Source organism: Nicotiana sylvestris, chromosome 3 (assembly GCF_000393655.2).
Source record: "Nicotiana sylvestris chromosome 3, ASM39365v2, whole genome shotgun sequence".
NCBI lineage: Eukaryota > Viridiplantae > Streptophyta > Magnoliopsida > Solanales > Solanaceae > Nicotiana > Nicotiana sylvestris.
In genome coordinates this window covers 36,244,786-36,267,653 of record NC_091059.1, presented here as the reverse complement: position 1 = coordinate 36,267,653, position 22,868 = coordinate 36,244,786, and the positions used below count along the sequence as shown (strand labels likewise).

The 22,868-nt window shown below is 40.2% G+C and overlaps 1 protein-coding gene across 1 annotated transcript in view; it reads right to left on the bottom strand.

Moving 5' to 3' along the window:
- The window catches only part of LOC138887242 (uncharacterized), a 36,602-nt gene extending 15,088 nt beyond the window's left edge, over nucleotides 1–21,514 (bottom strand). Inside the window, exon 1 of the mRNA XM_070168966.1 lies at nucleotides 21,336–21,514. Coding sequence (XP_070025067.1) covers nucleotides 21,336–21,514 — 179 coding nt within the window. The remainder of the gene's footprint in view (nucleotides 1–21,335) is intronic.
- Between the last annotated feature and the right edge of the window lie 1,354 nt (nucleotides 21,515–22,868).

The following is a 22,868-nucleotide window of genomic DNA, read 5'->3' as shown; positions in this document are numbered from 1 at the left end:
AACTGTGCAATTGACTAATTAATAGTGGACTCCCCCACTTGGCTCGAAGCCATAGACCAAAACATACACAATAACTCATAACATATATAATTTATTGTTGCCATAATACCATAGTGAGATTAAACTCAATCTTTCATAAGCTCGTGGAACACGGACCATCTGGTACTTTATATCTTCTGCAAATCTCGCATTCACTTTCGTAGTAGTCAAGCCTACTCTCTTGAGCAACCCAAATTCAAATTGTAAAACACATATTTCCCTGGTAACAGAGATCTTCCAATAAATGACACAAGGGATTACGCAAACTTCAGAAAAATCCACAGGAGATAACCCACCTGCTTTGCCTCAATCTAGCACTCATGTATACCTTCCACCGTCATAAACATTACGTAGTCACTTAAATTTCCTAAGTCTGAACTCAGACCGCAACATGCAATTTACTCCATTCCCAACTAGGAAACATGGAAAGATTCTCACACTCTCATAACTCGGGGCTATACCTCAAATTAAGATGAAAATCGGGCACCTAATAGTCCTTCAATCCTCCAGCAGGCCCTTCTCGTCGCTTCCAAATCACATGAATACATCTCGCAGTCACATCACACTCATCACGTAACTATCCAGTCATCACCTCCCTTAATAGGGACACAATAGAACATATGGATCCAGAAACACACGCTTACGAAATCAACAGCTTAGGGCTCAAGCTATAGGCATACGGCCTCAAGTCTTCCCGACTGGCCCAACATCAACACACACAGATCACATCTCGCCCCTTGATTGGGGAATCACAAGCCATCGATGCACATCGAATACTAAGCACTTATGCGCGCATACGAACGCGTGGAAGGAATTCAAAGAGTTACTTTTCAAGTTAAATCAAGGACGCACGATAAGAATTCAAGAATGTGGAATTTTTCCTAAAGGTTTCGCAGCCTCTCGAGGATAAATACAAACGTCTCTGTATCAATCTGCGAGACTCTACTAAACCTGCACATGACTCGTGAGACCTATGTAACCTAGGCTCTGATATCAACTTGTCACAACCCTAAACCCGGACCTGGTCGTGATGGCGCCTCTCGTGAAGACAAGGCCAGCCAACACTTCCCATTTCCCAAATTATTAACAATTAGCATTTAAGAAACAGTCGAAACATGATAAAATAAATTCGAAATAACAATGATAACATAAATACGCAGAAGAACACCCATACACAGCCCTAACTGGGGTGTCACTAGTCATGAGCATCTATAAGTCATAACACAAATCTGCTAAGTTAGTAAACTAGTACAGCTATCTGAAAGGAGATAGATATGATAAAGATTGAGAAACACGGGGCTGCGAACGTCAAGCAGCTACCTCGTGAACTTCGAATTTCTGCATAAAGCTGGAAGGATCAGCACTCGGGAGCAGAACCAGCTATGCCTGAATCTGCACACGGGGTGCAGGGAGTAAAGTGAGTACTCCAAATCAGTGAGTAACAAATGTAAATAACTACTGAAAGTACGAAAAACGTAAGGCACAAGGCATTCTATAATGAAGCAGTAAAACTATTTAAAAATAGTAAATCGGCAAAAGATAGGTAATAATCCTTTAACTCAAATTTAACTTCATGAAAAGTGTTTTTCAACAATTAAGCAGGAAATTGACAGTCAATTATGAAAATAAACACATAAAGGCTCGCCCCCCGGGCACAGTATCAACAATACCGCCCCTCAGGCAACATCTCAGAACAGTACCAGACCCTCGGGCAATAACATAGAACAATACTAGCCCCTCGGGCTCAATCTCACATCACAATGGGTACCCGCACTCACTAGGGGTGTACAGACTCCTAGAGGGGCCCCTTACGGCCCAAGCGCAATATCAAGACACCTCGTGGCATCATCACTAGGCCCTCGGCCTCATATCAATCAAGCTACCTCGTGGCGTACATATCTCAAGCCCTCGGCCTCACTCAGTCAGAAATCTCTCAAGCCACTTGGGCAACAGTAAAACATGATGCTCAACCCAAAATATCATTTAAAATATAAACAACATAGTAAATATGGCTGAGTTATGAAAATAGTAGAATACAACATGATTGAGTACAAATATGTAGTCAAAACAGTGAGGAATAGTAGTAAAAATCCCCCTAAGGGTCCAAAACAGTTGGCACAAGGCCCAAATATGGCATTCAGCCCAAATCATGATGATAGCAAATAGATTTCAGTCAAATACGCAGTAAAATAGTCATTCGGGACGGACTAAGTCACAATCCCCAATAGTGCACGACCCCACACTCAGTATCAAGCGTGTACATCACCTCAATATAGCACTACGATGTGCAATCCGAGGATTCGAACTCTCAGAACATCATTTACAATCATTACTCACCTCGAACCTGTCAAATCTCTAGCTCGCAATGCCTTTTCCCCTCAAATCGGCCTCCACTCACGTCGAATCTATCCAAAATCAGAACGAGGACGTTAAAATAGGCTAAGGGAACGAAGCCCAAGCGAAAATAATCAAAATACTACATAAATTCCGAAATTACCAAAACCCGACCCCCGAGCCCACATCTCGAAATTCAATAATTTTTGCATCAATAGATTACTTATCTCCCCATGAGTTCATACATATTAAAAGTTCTCAAATCCAACGCCAAATGGTCCTTCAAATCCTCAATTAAAGGTCTAAATTTCCAAGCTCTAGTTCTTCAATGTTTGGCTTAGTTTCCATGATTTTCTCGGTGGAATTCACATAATAATCGAGTCTTAAGTCCAAGAATCTTACCTCCAAGTGATTCCCGTTGAATCCCTCTTCAATTTCCTTCAAAAAGCTCCAAAAACGACCAACAATGGAGGAAATAAACCCCACATTCGCAGACAAGACGACCTTTTAAACTTCTGCCCAGGCTTGAAAATCCTTCTTCGCGAACGTGGTCAAAGCCTCGCGTTCGCGAATCACAAAAATAACTTTGACCAAAATCCTCTTACGCGAACGCGACAAGACCCTCGTGAACGCGATGGTTTACCCAGACGAACCTTCGCAAACGTGTTCCATCCATTGGGAACGCGATGGGTTAATTCCACTGAAGCTCAACCTCTCAATTCCTTCTATGCGAATGAGACAACGCCTCTCGAGAACGCGATGCATACTAACTCGGCCCTTCACGAACACGGGACTTGCCTTCGCGAACACGAAGGCCAAACCTGACGCTTCCCTTCCTTACCCTTCACGAACGCGAGGGTCCACTCACAAATGCGAAGACCAAAATACTTGCAACTGCTGGAACTCAAAATCTGCAACTTTCTCAACTTCGAAATGATCCGTTCAACCCCTCGAAACTCACCCGAGGCCCCCGGGACCTCAACCAAAGGCACAAACATATCCTAATACCTTATTCCAACTTGTACCAATCTTCAAAACACCTCAAACAACATCAAATCAACCAAAACACATCGGATTCAAGCAAATTTTCTAAAATCTTTCGAATTTCGCTTTTGATCAAAAACCCAACCAAAAAACGTCCGAATGATCTAAAATTTTGCATACACATCCCAAATGACACAACGGAACTACTACAACTCTCATAATTCCATTCCGGCCCCTATATCAAAATCTCGCATATCAACCAGAAATCTCCAAAATATCAACTTCGCCAATTCAAGCCTAAATCTACTCTGAACTCCAAAACTCATTCCGATCACACCCTAAGTCATAAATCACCTCCCGAAGCTGACCGAACCATCAAAGCTCACATCCGAGCCCTCTAACACATAAGTCAATATTCGGTTGACTTTTTCAATTTAAACTCACTCTAAAGAGACTAAGTGTCTCAAACCTTACCAAATCCTTCCCAAACTCGATCCGACCAACCCGATACTACATAACACGGATAAAAAAAGCATAACGAAGCAGAAATAGGGAAAATAGAGTGGTAACTCATGAGACGACTAGCCGGGTCGTCACACTCAAAAAGGGGCTACACGTGGTATTAACGCACCGGTCATCATATCCATATCTACCCTTTCCCGCCTCGTGAAGGTAATTAAAGCGAGAGTTGGTCTCGATCCCTATTGCATGTTATTACCCGTCCCGGAGGAATTTAGGACTTTTATCCTATAAAAGGGGGTCCTAGGCAGACCCTCAAGTTTAAAGGCAAAATACTAAGGCAACATATAATAAACAAGTAGGACTTCAATTAAGGGGAGCATGGAAGATGAATAAAAGGCTCAAATATACCTCCACACACAGTACACATAAACAGCATGACTCATACACAATTAAGGCCTGAACTCAAATCCTAAGCATGGTGTCTAAGTGATAACAACAGAGTCATATTTATAACATAACTCAAATGGGAAGTCCTAATCAGGCTTGCCTACTGATTTTGACTAATTTCACTTAAATAGGATAATCAAACATGAGACTGTTTTTATGTTCTTTTTCATGCATTAGTAGTTTAACTAAGTATGACTGAGCGAGTGTGAACAAGATCCTAAAACAGGATATCTAACGTGCATATATGAAAAATGCAGAATGATTGCGAGATATGCAGAATTCCTAAAGCATGATTTCTAAATGCCCAAAAAGTTACAACATGATTTCAAGATGTGCAAGAGCAACAGTTTATGTTGATGCTGTTATTTAGCCTAAAGCAGGATTTCTAAGTGGTAAAGTGATGCCAAATGAGATGCTGAAATAGTAAACCTAAGAACATGGTATCTAATACATGACATGCTTTGAATATGTTGGTCTTACACATGGATTCTAATGCACATATAGGAAATGTAAACCTAAGGCATGGTTTCTACCCGTTGATGTTGATAACATATATAACTACCCTCCCCTTTTCACTAGCTAGCCTCAATACTTATTTACAACGGATTATTATAGACTAGTACTGAAATGAATTACATGAGAAAAATAAAAGTTACACTATAGAGAGCCTGAAAACAGGCCTGGATTTCCAACACCTGATTAGGACTTCCTCTCTGAGTTATGTAATAAGTCACCTCAAATGCTAAGATTGATTCATAGCTCTTCTCATATCTGGGTGTGTCAGAGTTCCCTAAGGACCTCAAGGGATCCCGGGCAGTGCTCACACCCAGATTTCATAGCCAAGATAGAGTAAGTGCAGTGTGAAAAGGCCAGCTTTTGTGTGTCAAAGTTCAGAGGGCGCTCAAGGGTCCCAAGGCAAGGCTCACACAAAAAGGGAAGAACTTAGTGGTATAAGAGTTGAGTGAGAGTGCTTGACATAGTTTTGAAAATGTTGAATTGGAAAACAATTTTGAAACAGCATGTTTGAAATAAGTTTGCAAAACAACAAAAGAGTGGCTTAGGGAAAAATAGTTTTGAAAGGGGAAGGAAATAGGAGCAACAACAAGTTGGAGCAAGCCAGCACACATAGAACAAGTTCAAAGAGTAATATCATTTCAACATTCACAAGCAGGGAAGTAATGGGTTAGGGACGATTAGGAAACACATAAGAGTAAGCATACAATAGGCAGATTTGCATATACGTTAGGATTAGAGAAGTCCTAAAGGGGGGGTGAGGATGTATAGAACCCATTAGTCACATAAAAACAGTCCTATCACAAAGAGGTTTATGCTGGGAATTAAAGAAACATCAGTAAAACATAATCACGTTGAAGGCTATTAAGGGGTAACATGTTGAGTTTAAGGTAGGGGATACCGTAATCATACTAGTATAAGAATAAGTAGACACGCTAATTGCAGGGTAGAAAACAATAAGTAGAAGCATAGTAGAAATAAGAAGAACTAAAATACCAAAAGAAACATGTTTTTGAAGTTTTAAACTAAACTGAGGACATACCAGTTAAGGGAGAGTAAACACAGAGTGTATAATACTCAGTCTTGGCTTGCAGTCGACTGAGAATAGCAGATAACCAGAAAGAGGAGCAAGAGAGAATATGTGTACGTGTGAGAGAGAGGGTTTAGGACAATGTGTTCGTGTCCTTGAAGTGAGAATAAAGGAGAGTATATATAGTAGTCGAGAGCTAGGCAGAATAAGGTAAAGAATCAATTATTCAATAATTAGGGAAATTACATAATGAATCATGCATAAAATCAGCAAGGTTTCCTCTAATAAAGGGGTAACCAGTTAACAATAAAGAGTAGGGCATATTGTCGCACCCCCCTTTTCCCTCCGCGAAGAGGAGTCCGGGTTTTGACATTCATGGGGTGTAATGACTCATTTTCTTTTGGAAGTTGGGTATTTGAAGAGTCGTCACTTAACGATTTTAAGGTGCGTTAGGGAACCTATAAGGTTCAACTATAACTATGTTTGATAACTAGAGATAGGGTAAGGGCTTGAAATTATCCTAAAGGGAAGGTGTTAGGCACCCCTCACGATCCACTAGTGTGGTTCCCGACCAGACAGGTTTTTGTGAATTTGTGCAATTAGCAAGTAGACAAGTAGGGCTCAAATAATAGGGGATTTAAGTTAAAGTACACAAATGTTTGAAAAACGATTAATAAAAGCAAGGTTTGGAAAAGAGTTATAATCTAAGCATACTTATAAAAATAAAAGGGGTGTCCTAGGTTTGTTTGTAATATGGATCACATCAATGCAACACCCGGTATGACACTCCTCAGAAGAGAGGATACATGTGGTATTAGCACACCAGTCATCATATCCATATCTATCTTTCCCGCCCAGTTAAGGTAATTAAAGCGATGGTTGGTCTCGACCTCTATTGCATGTTGTTACCCGTCCCATTCTTATCAGTCCCAGAGGAATTTAGGACTCCTATTCCTATAAGAAGGAAGTTCTAGGCAGACCCTCAGGTTTAAAGGTAAAAATACTAAAGCGACATACAAAACATATAAGACTGCAATTAAGGGGGACATATAAGCAAGTAGAAGGCTCAGTTATACCTCCACAAATAGTGCATATAGACAGCATGACTTATACACAGTTAAGGTCTGAGTTTAAAGTCCTAAGCAGGGTGTTTAAGTCAGAACCAGATTTATCACATGACTCATAAAAGAAGTCTGAATCAGGTCTGCCTGCTGGTTGTGACAATTGATGATTAAACAAAGGCGTTTCCAGTTTTATTTAAGTAATTACCTAAGGCTTGCCTAGGCGTAAGCAGTATTCAGCAGTTGTTCCAAGTTATTAAGACAGTTTGGAGGCTATTCTATTACCTAAAACATGTTGTTCTAGTCGTAGAGTTTGTTGCCAATTTTATTCAGAAAACATCACAATGTGATTATTACTTTACTATCCTTTTCAAGAATCAGTAGTTAACTAGGTGTTTTTATTTTAAAACGAAATGCAAACAGGATCCTAGAGCATGGTATCTAATATGCACATGTAAATTGCAAAAAAAAAAACAGAATTCCTAAAGCATGATTTCTAAATGTATAAAAGAATTGCAGAATTTTTTGAAATAACAATTTCTGAAAGTTATATGCCAATGTTGTTATTGTCCTAAGAGCAGGATTTCTAAGTGATGAAAATGGATTAGTGATGGATGAGATGCTGAAGCAGGAAACAAAGGTCCTAAGAGCATGATTTCTAATGCATAATTAAGAATATGACCTTAGTGACATATTTTCTATTGCACAATTAGGAATATAAATCTAATAACATGCTTTTATACCCTTTAATAACTATAGCATGCATATTTCCCCATCCCTTTTCACTAGCCACCCCAATACTTGTTTACAAATTATTACAGACCCTGTGATAGAATTACATAAGAAATGCAAAAATACGAAGTCACAACCATAGGAAGCCTGATCCTGACTTCCTCTATGAGTTATGTAATAAACCACCTCAAATGTCAATACTGTTCCAAAGCCATTCTCATACATGGGTGTGTCAGAGTTCCCTAAGGACCTCAAGGGATCCCGGGCAATGCTCACACCCAGATTGTATAACCAAGAGTAAGTGCAGTGTGGAAGGGCCAACACTTATGTGTCCCGGTTCAGAGGGAGCTCAAGGGTCCCAAAGCAAGGCTCACACAAGAGGAGCAGAACCTAATGATCTAAGAGTGCATTTGAGAGTGTTGGGCATAGACTCACAGGAGTTGAGTTGGAAAATAGTTTTTTAGAAACAACATATTTGAAGTGAGTTTGTAAAACAGTAGAAGGACTGCCTAATAAAAAATAGTTTTCGAAAAGGAAAGGGATTAGGAGTAACAATAACACACACAGAACAAATTCAGAGAGGAGTACATGTTTCAGCATTGGCAAACAGGGGAGTAGAGGGGTTGGGAACATTGAGGATATTTGACTGTAAACACATAGCCCCATCAAGGGTCTTAGGACTAGTTGGACATGCACATCAATAGCTGGTACTGGCATAATCACAAACTGGTTAGAAAGAACATAAACACATTGAAGGGATAGGGACTTTGGATTTATAGGATGGCAAGTACACAATAAGCGATTGACAAAGTATGCCTTGAAACACACATAGGGGAGTGCATTAATCTAAAGGGGAAGGGGAGACATTATAGCATGATGGTAATGTAACTTAAATGTAAGTTTCACAACAGAACCACAAGCAGAAGTAGACCAAAAATGAGAGAGATTGAATAATAAAGAATCATGTTGTTGTTGAAGCTTTAAAATTAAACTAGGACATACCAGTTAATGAAGCAAAGTGCATAAAATAAAGTGAGTAGAGTTCCACCGTCTAGCCTTGGCTTTTAGCCGGCTAGACAAAGCAGTAGCACAAGTAGTAAAGAAAGAAAAGATAGTTTGAATGTGTGTGTGTGTGTTCTGAACTTAGTTGTCCGTGTCTTGTTAATGAAAGCATTAGGGTATTTATAGCTTTTAAAACGAGTAGAAAATAAGGTAACAAGTAAAGGTTTAACACAAATAAGGAAGTAATCACAATTAGAATCAATTAATACAAGTATTCCCTTAATCAAGGAATTACTGCTCAAACGGATACTAACAGGGATAATTAAGGAAAGAAAATCAATTTAAGGAAGATTGATTTCTGACCACATAAGGGATAGTAAGAATATAGAGTATACAATTGAGTCTAGGTACAGAATATACTTAATTTTGGGAAAGGATTCAGCAGGGGTAAAACATCACAGCAAAGGAAGGGAATCAATCAATTTAAACAAAACGAGTAAAGCTAGGGATTTATAAGAAAACCTTGCAATCAAACCGTAACTTAAGGAAATCAAGATAAATCAGGAAGGGGTCATGATTCTTCACTTCAACATATAAATAGAAAGGAATGAACAGGCGTATCAGACATGCAGGGTCAAACATATTGACAAAAAGGAGCAAGCTAGATGAACATACATCAGTAACACGAGTAGGTTAAGGATTTAATAGTAAAAGAACCAATTCAAAACATGGCAATCAACAGGTCAAGTAGTCATGGCTCCCACAAAGAACCAAATTGAGAAACTAGTCTAACACATAGCAACAGGTAAAAGATTAGACCAATATTCGAAAATAAGTAGAGGAAGACTTTAAAAACTCATAGTAACAAGTGATAACAGTTTTAGGAAAATAGGGTTTTAACAAACCGGTAAGAACTTAGAATAGGTCAAGACAAACAAAGGAAAGGATTTAAACATAAAGAACTCAGTCGAAACACGTATACAAAATAAAAGACAGTTTCAGAACCCTGGATAAAACCAAAGATATTTAGGGTTTTCAACATGCTGAATCAGGTAGAAGAAAAACATAAACAAATCGTTTGAGCATAGTAAAATCACAAAACAACACTGAAAATTGGAGAAGAGATCTTTTAAAAGAGGTTAAGAAAAACCCTAATCGTTGAAGACGAAAAGTCGCTTTGAAAAATCAGAAAACCTTTAAGGAAAACACTTAAGAGGTTCATAGCATACACAGATCTAAGACAGATCTGAAAGAAAATCGGAAAGCCTTTAAAGTTAGGGTTTCGGAGAACACAGAAAGATGAGAAAGACTTCGAAAAGTTACCAATCTAGCTGGAAAAGTCAAGGATCTGACTTGGACAGCCATGGATGGCCGGAAAGAGACCATGGATAGAAGTTGAGCAAGGTCTGGACTAGATATCTTCGAGATCTTTCCATGAAATCACAAAAACAGGCAACCTGTAGACATAGGAGACCGGTATACATCTCAAACAACCATGGGAGTCCATGGATTGGGTGAGGATCGAAGGGGATTAGGGTTAGTTTGGGTGGCGGCGACTAGGGTTAGCTTTAGGTTTTAGAGAGAGTTTGAGAGGAGAGGGGATTCAAGGGGCGGCGGACCGTAACAAATGAATTAACTTAGGGGTCGTTTTGTGTTAAAAATGGTAAGGGGAAAAAGGGACCGTTGATCGGAATGATCAACGGTCATGATCAAATGGGTAAGTAGGGATCCGGTTTGGGCTTGGGTTAAAATTGGGTTAGGGTCGGATTTGAATTGGAATTGGGCTGGGGAATTGGGGATTCGATTCGGGCTAGATTTTAAAGCCAATTTTGGTTATAAGTTAAATAGCCATTTTTTCCCTTTTAATTTTATAAAAATAATGAATAATTTCTGAAAACTAATTTAAAAACTAAAATGATTTATAACACATAAATAATAATTTAAAAATACATGATCCAATTTTATGAATATAAAACCTAATTAAACCTTGAAAAGGGCTAATATTGCAATTATATGCAACTTAGCTTTAAAAATACTAAATAAAATTGTAAAAAATATGTAAAAATTACCTTATCCATATTTTGGAATAAATATAAAAAAAAGTGATGAATTATCAAAATAATAATTTTGGAAATAATTATTGGGGATTTATAGATAAAAAGGGGAAATAAGTCAATTTAAAAACCTTTAAAATTATGGAAAAATAATAAAATCCTTGGCCACGCTTATATATGCATATATATGCTATTTTGAAGATATCTTTGTATATTAAAATATATAGAAAAAATTGGGTATCAACACATATAATTAAGGAAAGAAAATTAACTACTTAAGTACGAGGTGGGTAATTAATAAATGAACAAAAGTTCAATTAAGGGAACAATCAATAAGAATCAGCAAGTACCACAATTAATCGCAAATAAGGCAAGAAATAATCAAAGGTTGTAGAAATAGGAAAAATAACCGGAAATCAGTATATAGGTATTACCATAGCAAATCAGTGAATAAGGATTCAAAAATAATACGAATTTAGGGAAAATGATATAGGTTTTCCATGAATAACAGATAGGCTAAGCGTAAACACATAAAAATCAATCCAGATTTGAATCTGAAACCCTAATAAAAGCATAGTAGGGTAAAAAAATCATAAAACGTTCAAATTAAACGAAGGAGAAATCATATGAATCCAAGTACAGAACAAAGCTATATATCAAATAACTGGATCGACTCAGAATCCAAACACAGTTTCAAAAATTAGGGGTTTTAACACAGACTAGTTAGGGTTGAAGAAAAACTCAACATAATTGATTAAATAACCTAAGAATCAGATAATAAGCACTTAAAATTGGAAAATATATTGAAGCAAAGATTTTCAGGAAACCCTAGTTAAGAAGAAATGAAAATACACTTGGAAAACAAAAGGCTTTTCATAAAAGTAAGCAAAGATAGTTCGATTTATCTCAGATCTGTACAGATTTGAGAAGTTCAAGAGATGAAAGTAGGTTTTTTGTAAAAAAATAACGCAGAGGTGAAGATCGTCTTAGAAGCCCATAGGTTTAAGCAAAAATATCAAGATCTTCCTCAAAATCAAGCCATGGCGGCCTAAAACAGGCAAGAACAGGCCAAGGTGTGAGTGGACTCACCCTTGTCTCTTGAGGGCCTTAGAGACAGCATGAATCTCGGCGTGAGAGAGCCATGAGAGGCCTGAGGGTGGTGGAAAACAACCATGGTTGATGGTGGAGAGTAATGGTGAAGTGAAATTTAGGGTTAGGGTCTGGGAGAGCTCTAGAGAATTCGAGAGAGGGGGAGATGAGTGTCGGCGGGGTTAAGAGAGAAATGAGGGGTTTGGGAAGGGGGTAGTTTAGGTTAATTAAGGAAAGGGAGGATCTGGACCGTTGATCACAATGATCAATGGCCAGGATTTGTCCGGGTGTTGGGTCGGGTAGTATTAGGACTTGGGCCTGGGTCTGTGGGTTATTAAATTGGGTTAGGGGTCCGGTTGGATTTAGGCTAGAATTTAAATAGAGAGTGGCTATTTGTTAAATACCCATCAAAATTAGATAAATAATTAATAAAATATCTAATAGTTAGATAAAATGAAATAAAAGCTAAATAGGTGAAATTAAGGTAATTAACTAATATTTAAAATATAAAATAATCGAATATTGAATTAAAATAACATAAAGTGTACGATTAGGCTATAATTGCAAAATTATTGTAATTATAGCCAAACAATGCCAAGTTGGCTAATTTGTGAAATAATTAAATCCTAATAGGATTAAAAATGATATATTGAGCTAAGAAATACTTTGAAATTACTTGTAATGTAATTTATGAATAATCATCGGATATAAAGTATTGAATAAATTAGAAAATAAATTGATAATAATATGGAAAATTATGGAAAAATACCAATTATTATAAAAAGTGATTTTGAAGGTATATATGCAAATTTAAAAAAATATTTTGAGGAAAAATTGGGTATCAACAGCTGCCCCTCTTTACCCGGGAAGGATGAAAGAGTCGGGTAAAAATATGATGGTCAATTTTGACCGAGCGAAATAGTTCGAGAGATTAGGCCGCACCCTGGCTTCTGAGCTGCCTACATATCTCTGGTTTCACAGAAATCAGGTCGTATGTAGTTCAGGATCCATCGACGGAGTATACCGATAAAGCTATTTTAAGAACGAACGCAACACCTAGGGCTGGGTGAGTGAACTGTTTATGGGAATGGTTAGGTTTGATATGGCTTGAGGGAACTGGAGTGGGATCGCTCCTGCTAGGATAGCCGTTTCTCTCCATTTTACCTGCAAATAGAAGCAACACAAGCATGTACTGTGCATAAATTTAAACATGATGCAAATTCCCGTCGAACCATATATGATGTCTTTGGACGGTTAGGAATGGCGCCCTCAGACCATGATGTCCTGGGCCATGGGTTGTTGGATGCAGGATTCGCAGGCCATGAAATGATGTTCTCGGGCTATGAGGATGGTGCCTCTGAACCATGACGCCTTTGAATAATGATATACAAGAGATCGAAAGAGATCCTCTAGCCATGACATGGTGTTCTCAGGCTATGAAGATGGTGCCTCCGAACGATGATGCCTTTGGATGAATTGGCGATATTTCATCCCATGAAGGATGCAGTAGTATGATGTGGCCAAGACAGAGCTTAGTCTTGCGAATTGAAGGGCAGAGCTTAGCCCGAGATAAATAATGTTTGGGATAGCACTTAGTTTCGAAGAAAATTAGAGCAGAGCTTAGCCTCGAAAGGCAGAATGGTAGCCTTATGCAGATTGGAAGGCAGAATAGTAGCCTTATGCAATGCCGATGCAGATGGAGGTAGAGCTTAACCTCGGAAGGCAGAATGGTAGCCTTATGCAGATTGGAAGGCAGAATAGTAGCCTTATGTAATGCAGATGCAGATGGAGGTAGAGATTAACCTCGGAAGGCAGAATGGTAGCCTTATGAAGATTGGAAGGCAGAATAGTAGCCTTATGCAATGCAGATGCAGATGGAGGTAGAGCTTAACCTCGGAAGGTAGAATGGTAGCTTTATGCAGATTGGAAGGCAGAATAGTAGCCTTATGCAATGCGAATGCAGATGGAAACAGCTTTTAGTCTCGGAAGGCAGAATGGTAGACTTATGCAATTTGGAAATGCAAATAGAGACAGCGTTTAGTCTTGGAAGGCATAATGGTAGCCTTATGCAATGCAGATGCAGATGGAGGTAGAGCTTAACCTCGGAAGGCAGAATGGTAGCCTTATGCAGATTAGAAGGCAGAATAGTAGCCTTATTCAATGCATATGCAGATGGAGGTAGAGCTTAACCTTGAAAGGCAGAATGATAGCCTTATGCAGATTGGAAGGCAGAATAGCAGCCTTATGCAATGCGAATGCAAATGGAGACATCATTTAGTCTTGGAAGGAAGAATGGTAGCCTTATCCAATGCAGATGCAGATGGAGACAACGTTTAGTCTCGAAAGGCAGAATGGTAGCCTTATGCAAGAAATACGATAACAAATAATAGTATATTTTTCTTAGCTGATAGCAGATTGCGGCATTGTGATTACTGGGAACATTGTGACATACGAAACATCACTGGTGTGTGTGCTGATAGTAAATGTTGGCAAGTGCAACAACTTTGAGAATCGTATTTTGAACAATGTTTGTCTCGTGGGCGTACAGTATGTCTAATGATTTCACAATCCTAGTGCCTGCATCCAAAGAAGAATCGTGAGTTTTGTAAGATGGGAGGTTAGTTCGTATCCCCGCTGGCTTTTGCTTGACTCATTCGGCTTTGATCTGGTGATACCGTCTGTATTATTAGGGTAGTGTTGCTAAACAAAGCAGTTTCAATAATAACATGCATGATTTTGTAAAAGTATGACATAAATATATAATTAAAAAATAGTTTTTCGATGAACCGACGACTGAGACGTAGCTCGGGACATTGCAACCTCTCCTTGCTATGGAATTTTAAGGGTCCTCCTCAAAATTCTGCCCCAGTTTGATGGGTTGACGTTTCTGACTATTGCTCTTGTGGCGATCGGCTGAAATTACTTCAGAATTTTGAGGGTCCTCCTCAAAATTCTGCCCCAGTTTCCAATTGCGGGTGAAAATGAAATTTTATTGAATTATGACAGAACCCATAGGGCTGCCTACGTATCCCCTCTTAAATGGGAATCAGTTCAGGCATAGTTCAATTTACATCATATAAGGAAAGTATAAAGATTACACATAGTAACGCTTGACTACATCTGAATTGATCAACTTTGGTCAGACTTCTCCATCCATTTTTACAAGTATGAGGGCTCCTCCTGTCAAAACCCGGTGAACCATGTATGGACCCTGTCAGTTGGGAGAGAACTTCCCTTTGGCTTCATCTTGATGCGGGAAAATTTTCTTTAACACCAGTTGTCCCGGTGCGAACTATCTTGGCTTGACTCTTTTGTTGAAGGCTCTGGACATTCTGTTCGGATAGAGTTGACCATGGTAGACTGCATTCATTCTCTTTCCGTCTATAAGGGCTAGTTACTCATAGTGACTTTTTACCCACTTTGTGTCGTCGAGCTCAGCTTCTTGTATGATCCTTAGGGAAGGAATTTCCACCTCAGTGGGAATGACAGCCTCTGTACCGTAAACCAGCATATAGGGGGCTGCCCCGGTTGATGTGCGGACTGTGGTGCGATACCCCAATAGAGCAAATGATAACTTCTCGTGCCACTATCTGTGATTCTTTATCATTTTCCTCAATATTTTCTTGATATTCTTGTTGGCGGCTTCTACAGCTCCATTCATATGAGGTTTGTAGCCTGTGGAATTCTTGTGTTTGATATTGAAAGTTTCGCACATAGCTTTCATCAAGTCGCTGTTGAGGTTGGAGCCATTATGAGTAATGATTGACTCTGGAACTCTGAATCAATAAACAATGCGGTCGCGGACAAAGTTTGGCATGACTTTCTTAGTCACTGCTTTGTAAGATGCTGCTTCAACCCATTTGGTGAAATAGTCGATGGCTACTAGGATAAACCTGTGTCCGTTGGAAGCAGTAGGCTCGATTGGTCCAATAATATCCATTCCCCAGGCGGCGAACGGCCACGGTGAGCTTGTTGTGTTAAGCTTGCTCGGAGGTACCTTTATCATGTCTGCATGTATCTGACAGCGGTGGCATTTCTGGACATACTGGATGCAGTCTGTTTCCATAGTCATCCAAAAGTAACCAGCCCGGAGTATCTTCTTTGCTAAGACAAAACCGATCATATGTGGACCACAGGTCCCAGCATGAATTTCCTCTAGTAGCCTGGATGTTTCCTTTGCATCGACACATCTTAATAATCCTAAATCGGGAGTCCTCCTATATAGGATTCCTCCGATGTGAAAGAAGTTATTGGACAATCTTTGAAGTGTGCGCTTCTGAGTAGGATTCGCAAGCTCCGGGTACTCTCCCTTTGCCAAATATTCCTTGATATCATGAAACCAAGGCTTTCCGTCGGCTTTCTCTTCAACATGGGCACAGTAAGCTGGCTGATTATGGATTTTCACCGGAATAGGATCAATGAAATTCTTGTCGGGATGCTGGATCATAGATGATAGGGTAGCCAATGTATCGGCGAACTCATTCTGGATTCTGGGAACATGCTGGAATTTTGTCTTCATGAACCTCTTTCTCAATTCCTGTATGTGATGTAGGTACAGGAGTATCTTGGGGTTCTTGGTTGTCCATTCTCCTCGTACCTAATGTATAAGTAAGTCTGAATATCCAATTACTAGCAGCTCTTGAACGATCATGTCAATGGCCATTTTGAGTCCTAAGATGCAGGCTTCATACTCGGCCATATTGTTGGTGCAAGGGAACTTGAGTTTGGCAGACACCGAATAATGTTGACCGGTTTCTGATATTATGACTGCTCCTATGCCAACTCCTTTGAAGTTTGCTGCTCCATCAAAGAACATTCTCCAACCGTCATAGGATTCCGTAATGTCTTCTCCTATGAATGATACCTCTTCATCAGGAAAATATATTTTCAGGGGTTTATATCCTCCATCCACGGGGTTTTCAGCAAGGTGGTCTGCCAGTGCCTTTCTCTTGACCGCTTTTTGAGTTATGTAAATAATGTCGAACTCACTCAACAGGATTTGCCACTTGGCTAGCTTGTCGGTGGGCATGGGCTTCTGAAAGATGTACTTCAAGGGATCCATTCTCGATATGAGATATGTAGTATAGGTGCAGAAGTAATGTCTCAGCTTCTGAGCTACCCAAGTCAAAGCACAACATGTGCGTTCCAATAGAGAATATCGGGCCTCGTATGGGGTGAACTTCTTACTGAGATAATAAATGGCTTGTTCCTTCCTCCCTGTTTCATCATGCTGCCCAGAACGCAGCTGAAAGCTCCATCTAACACTGCAAGGTAGAGTAATAAGGGTCTACCTGGCTCGGGCGGGGCTAAGACTAGTGGTGTTGACAGGTACTCCTTGATTTTGTCGAAGGCCTTTTGGCAGTCATCGGTCCATTTGGTGGCGGCGTCCTTCTTTAAAATCTTAAAGATTGGCTCACAAATAACTGTAGACTATGCTATGAATCGGCTAATGTAGTTAAGCCTTCCCAAGAAACTCATCACATCCTTCTTATTCCTTAGTGGTGGTAGTTCTTGAATGGATTTGACCTTTGATAGGTCCAGTTCTATTCCTCGGCGGCTCACAATAAACCCAAGCAATTTCCTAGCAGGAACTCCAAATGCGCACTTTGCGGGGTTTAGTTTCAGATTGTATCTCCGCAGTCTATTGAAGAACTTCCTCAGATCTTCTATGTGGTCAGTGGCCTTCTTGGATTTGATAATGACATCATCCACATATACCTCTATCTCCTTGTGTATCATACCATGGAAAATGGTAGTCATGGCCCTCATGTAGGTGGCCCCTGCATTCTTCAGGCTGAATGGAATCATCTTGTAACAGTACACTCCCCACGGCGTAATGAAAGCCATTTTCTCAGTATCTTCCTCATCCATCCAGATCTGATGATAACCAGCGAAGCAATCTACGAATGACTATAGCTCATGCTTGGTGCAATTGTCAATCAGGATGTGTACATTTGGCAAAGGGAAGTCGTCTTTCGGACCGGCCCGGTTGAGATCTTGGTAGTCGACACATACCCTGACCTTCCCATCCTTCTTTGGCACTGGCACAATGTTGGCCAACCATGTTAGGTATTCTACTACCCTGAGAACCGTAGTGTTGATCTGCTTGGTGACTTCTTCCTTGATTTTCAAACTCATATCAGGCTTGAACTTTCTGAGTTTTTACTTTACCGGTGGACACATTAGATCGGTTGGCAATTTGTGAGCCACAATAGACGTACTCAGACCAGACATGTCATCATACGACCAGGCAAATATGTCCTCATACTCCTTTAGAAATATTTTGTATTCTTTCTTCTCAGATGGCGATAGGTGGATGTTGATTCGCGTTTCCTTGACGTTTTCTGCATCTCCCTAGTTGACAATTTTGGTCTCGTCTAGGTTGGACTTAGGTCTGTTCTCAAAGTTCTCAACTTCTCTGACAATCTCGTCAGGTATGTCATCTTCTTCTAAATCCATATCTGTTTGTTGCGTTGTCTCATTGCATGTCACAGTCATTGGTTCATCAAGACAAGTAATAGTAATGATGTATTGGTAAAGCAAAGAGAGAAAACGATAGCAATAAATATTAATTCATGAGAAAAAATCAAAAAAATGCTTTTGATAATTTGAATAACTATTTTGAACATCGAAGACCTTATTGCGGGAATTGAAAAATGCGAAAAGAAAATCATTTAGTAAAAATAGTGAATAATGCTTGTTTTAGCCTTGCTACCCCGAGGCTCGTCGGGCTTTGGTTGTCCTGATGGTCTGATTCTTGAGATGTGCCCCTCTGCTCATAGTCTGTATGGAAGGGCCTTCCTCCCCCTCCTCCTCGAGAATAACGCAACAATCCATATCACTGTCCTCTAGAAACAAGTTCTTCACTACTACAAGTGCTTCTTCTTCATCTGACCTATAAATAACGTTGGCATATTGGAAGGTCTGCTTCAGATGTGGTATTGGCTGCTTTAGTGGATAGTAAGGATCGCGCCATGTGGCGACCAGTTATTGAATTCTTCCCAGGTGTATTCATATCCCAAACCGAAGGTAATGCCATGTTTCTTGAGTTTTATGGGTTTAGAGATTCCTTGGAGGTTCTTGTCGAGCCCTTTGCTAGGTTCGTACCCACTCCAACTCAGTATAATCTCGATTTTGCTATCCCACCATTTGTCTTTGTCGATAGCATTGACCCGCTCAATGTGGTGGTAAGTTCTCCACCCAGCTTCCTTCTTCCCTCGATCGTCGGAATGGTCTGGAGACTGTATATAGGGTTTCTACCGTCGCCGTGGATGATCACTTCCTGGTGATTCCATTTCATGCGAATCCTTTCATCCTTCCCTACTCCAACCAGCTTGTCATAATATATCCTCAGATGAACCCTTGGATCATTCGTACCATCACACATTTCGAACTTAGGAGGTTTATACCCCTCAGGCAGTTCGACATCAGGCTGTATGCAAAGGTCCTCATAGTTTAGCCCCTCGATTCCTTTGCTTCCCTCAACGCCCTAAATCTGGCTGGTCAGTTTCTTAAGTTCCTCGGCCAAGTTCCTGATAAGCAGATCCTTTTCATCAGACTCAGGTGTGCATGATATAGGTTGGGTAGAGTGTGGCATGGTCTCCACGTAGATAGGAGTATTATGGTGGTCTTGTGTATGGTTGTGGAAATGGTCGTTTGTGGAGTTCTAAGGTTCTGGGATGAGTAGTGGAGTGTTGTTTGGGGTATGGCAGGTGTTACATTGGTTCTTTGGTGGAGTAGCGTGATGGTGAGGCGCAGGATGATTCTGCTATTTTGGGATATTTTGAGGAGGTGTAGGGTTTTGAGCGTTGGGGAAGTTGATATTTGGGGTGTTGAGAGAAAATGACAGGTTTTCCAGATTCCGAACCTGATCGAGCACTTCCTGGAATTTCAACAGTTTCTGTTCAAGTTGTGACACATTCTCGTTAGGAACCCGAATACCCTAGCCATCAGTGGCCTCTACCCATTCAGTTGTGTTCTCCTTCCTGATGTTGTTTAAATCTTCCATTTTATTCTTGCCTTTAATGGGACTAAGAAGAGAAGTGGGTGTAGGGCCCCTGGATCTTGTGAAATAAGATGATGATGCCAGAGTGCACGAACTAACCTTTGGGGAGGGGAAATAAAAGAAAGAAAATAAAACAAAAACAAAAGGTAATCAAGTCGGTGAGGATTATAAAAGTATTGTAATATTTAAACACATAGTGCGGGAATATAAAGAGTGTCCTAATTTGGGAACCTCTTTGCGCCCAAGGTAGGCCTAGCGACAAATAGACTTGGAGAACTTTTAATGCCAAATGCCTCATTTTATTGATAAAGATAGGCGAATCCCAAAACGACGCTAAATAAGCGAGAAATAAAAGTCACTAATAGCCATTAGCCTTATTACATTCATAAAGCAAAAAAGTAAATTCCTATCTATTTGGTCCCAGAAGGACCTTTCCCAGACTCGCCATCCTTGGCTCCGTAACAACTTCCCTAATTCGCAAAGTCCCAGTAACAGGTATGCTCTGGCTAGATGTCCACCTTCGGTCCCTTCAGCCTTTTGACAGTCTTCAACCCTTTTGAGTTTTTCCCTCTAATTCTACTATGCCTCACTCCAAGTATCCTAGCCTTTTGTTGGCACTGATAGCCATGTCTTTCCATTCCTCAATCAGCTTCTTGTTGGACTCTTGTATCTCGCGGTATTCGCTCTCGCATTCACGGATCCTTTTGTGCAGCTGGTTGTATTTGACATGCACCTCGTCCTTTTCATCTATAATTCTATGACCTCGAACAAACCCTGGCTAGCCTAGACCATCCCAATTGTCTTCCAACCAACTCGAATAGAAAGGGGTACAATCGGCATGATATCTATCTGGCTCGATGATATCTTTCTCCATTACGATCTTGCAGTGCCACATGTGTTGGGCTTGGCACTTGTAGGGACTATCATCATTTTGGAAGTCAGCTTGAAGATGGCTCATCTTGTCAACCCTGGGTATGACTTGCTTCCTACCTGCTTGCCTCATAACTCGAAGAGGGATGTAAGGGTGTGTTCCTCTTAGACCAATTAGTATCAGGAAAGGTGCATCTCTGGATCAGGCGATGAACTCCTCTGTCGGAAACCACTCGAACATCCATTGAACCTATTCTTCAGTCAAATTATCAAAGAGCTTGGCATTCTCAGGCTGAGCGAACATGTCGGGGATGTAATTCATTCGCTTTGGATGGTGGAAAGCGATGTGATCATCCCAGGCCCTTCGCTGAATTTCTTGTTGGCATTCACCCTTTTGGAGATGTTCCATGAACCAAAGCTGAAGTAGTAGATTGCAGCCTTCGAAGTGTCTCGATCCTCGTTGACACTTCTCTAAGGCTCGGTATATGTCTGCGATGATCATGGGTACAATGCTGAATGTCTACCCACCAATCCCCTCCATTAGGGTCTTGGTTACCATAGCCAGCCTAGTATGGATTCTCCCTTTCTTCATTGGAAACACGATTAGACCCAGGAAGCAAAACATGAAGACGAATACCTTACGATAGATATGTCCCAAGGACGTGATGGCAAACTTATCATGGTAGGTACGGTATGATTTGCTGTGACCGTACCTTGCATACAAATAGTCAAAAGGGATGTACGATTCCTTTAGGCATACCAATTCTGCATTCTTCTTCAAACCCATCATTTTTAAGAAGCCCTTGCATGTACAGTTCTCAGGCATTAGCAGACCTGGGGTTTCCCATACTAGACCAGCTAGTCCTCCTATCTCCTCTAGCAAAGGTGTCATTTCGATGTCCCCAAAGCGGAATACGGCCCTTTCACAATCCCAAAATAAGGTAGCAGCTTCTATTATCATGTTGTTAGGCTGGATCTCCAGGAGGGATGGTAGATTAGCCGGATATTTTTTGACGAGGGTTTTGTCACTAGAATGTGAATCTTCCCACCAACTTAGCAATCTTGGGTGGATATTGGTGACCATACCGAATCTGGGAACTTCGTGTCTCATATTTCTACAAGACAAACAAGGTTAGGCCCTTACCCCCACCAGACTCAACTATTTAACATCAATAATTAGCATGAAGCATTTAATTCTCCAAATAAATGTACAGAACGTGATGATGTCCGTTCGGGTTTAGGGAAACCCGGTGGACTTTTGGACAAGGCTATCTTAAAGGATCATTACGCGGACAACATAACTGACCCGGCTAACATGATGCATGCACAATTTAAACAGAGTAAGGTTTCTATGGGGTTTTAGACTGGTACCCTTGAGCGGACAACTCAAGGGGGAAGGCACGGAACTGTTGACTGCACCGCTGATCGACTAGTTTTACCGCAAATAAGCATTTCCGAATTTAAGGGGTAATGATATAGGAAGGACTCAACCACTCATCAAGAGTTGCTATAGTATTTGTTTGGCACGAGTGGAGTACGATGTTGAGCATGATTATGCAATAATTAAAAGCATGTTGACATGTATTTGCACGTTAAGAAAGCGATAAATACAGCAGTTTCATAATTTAAAGCAGTTATAAAGGAAGGAAACAAGAAAGATATTTTAGTTTTTCTTTTGAATAACTTAAACGCTTAAAGGAACTAAACAAATAATTGCTCATAAGGAGGGGTACAAATTCACAAAGACGGTATGAAATGGTAAAAGCCTAAATATTCCCCAACAGAGTTGCCATGCTGTTGCGCCCCGTTTTTCTTGCGAAATTGGGTTTATGACATTTTTGTTGGGACAACTCTTTCCTTTTGGGAAAGGGGGTTTGCATTTTCAAGAGTCGTCATCTAACGATTTAAGGTGCGTTAGGGCACCTATAGGGTTCATTTTTAACTACCTTTGGTAACCAGAGACAGGGTAAGGGCTTGAAATTATCCTAAGAGGAAGGTGTTAGGCACCCCTCAGGATCCACTAGTGTGGTTCCTGGCCAGACAATTTTTGTGAATTTGTACAATTAGCAAATAACAAGTATGACTCAAATAGTAGGGGATTTAAGATTAAATACACAGATGTTTGAAAAATAATTAATGAAAAGCAAGATTGTGAAAAGAATTACAATATAAGCATATTTGGGAATGTAAAGGAGGGGTGTCCTAGGTTTGTTTATAATATGGATCACATCAATGCAATATACGGT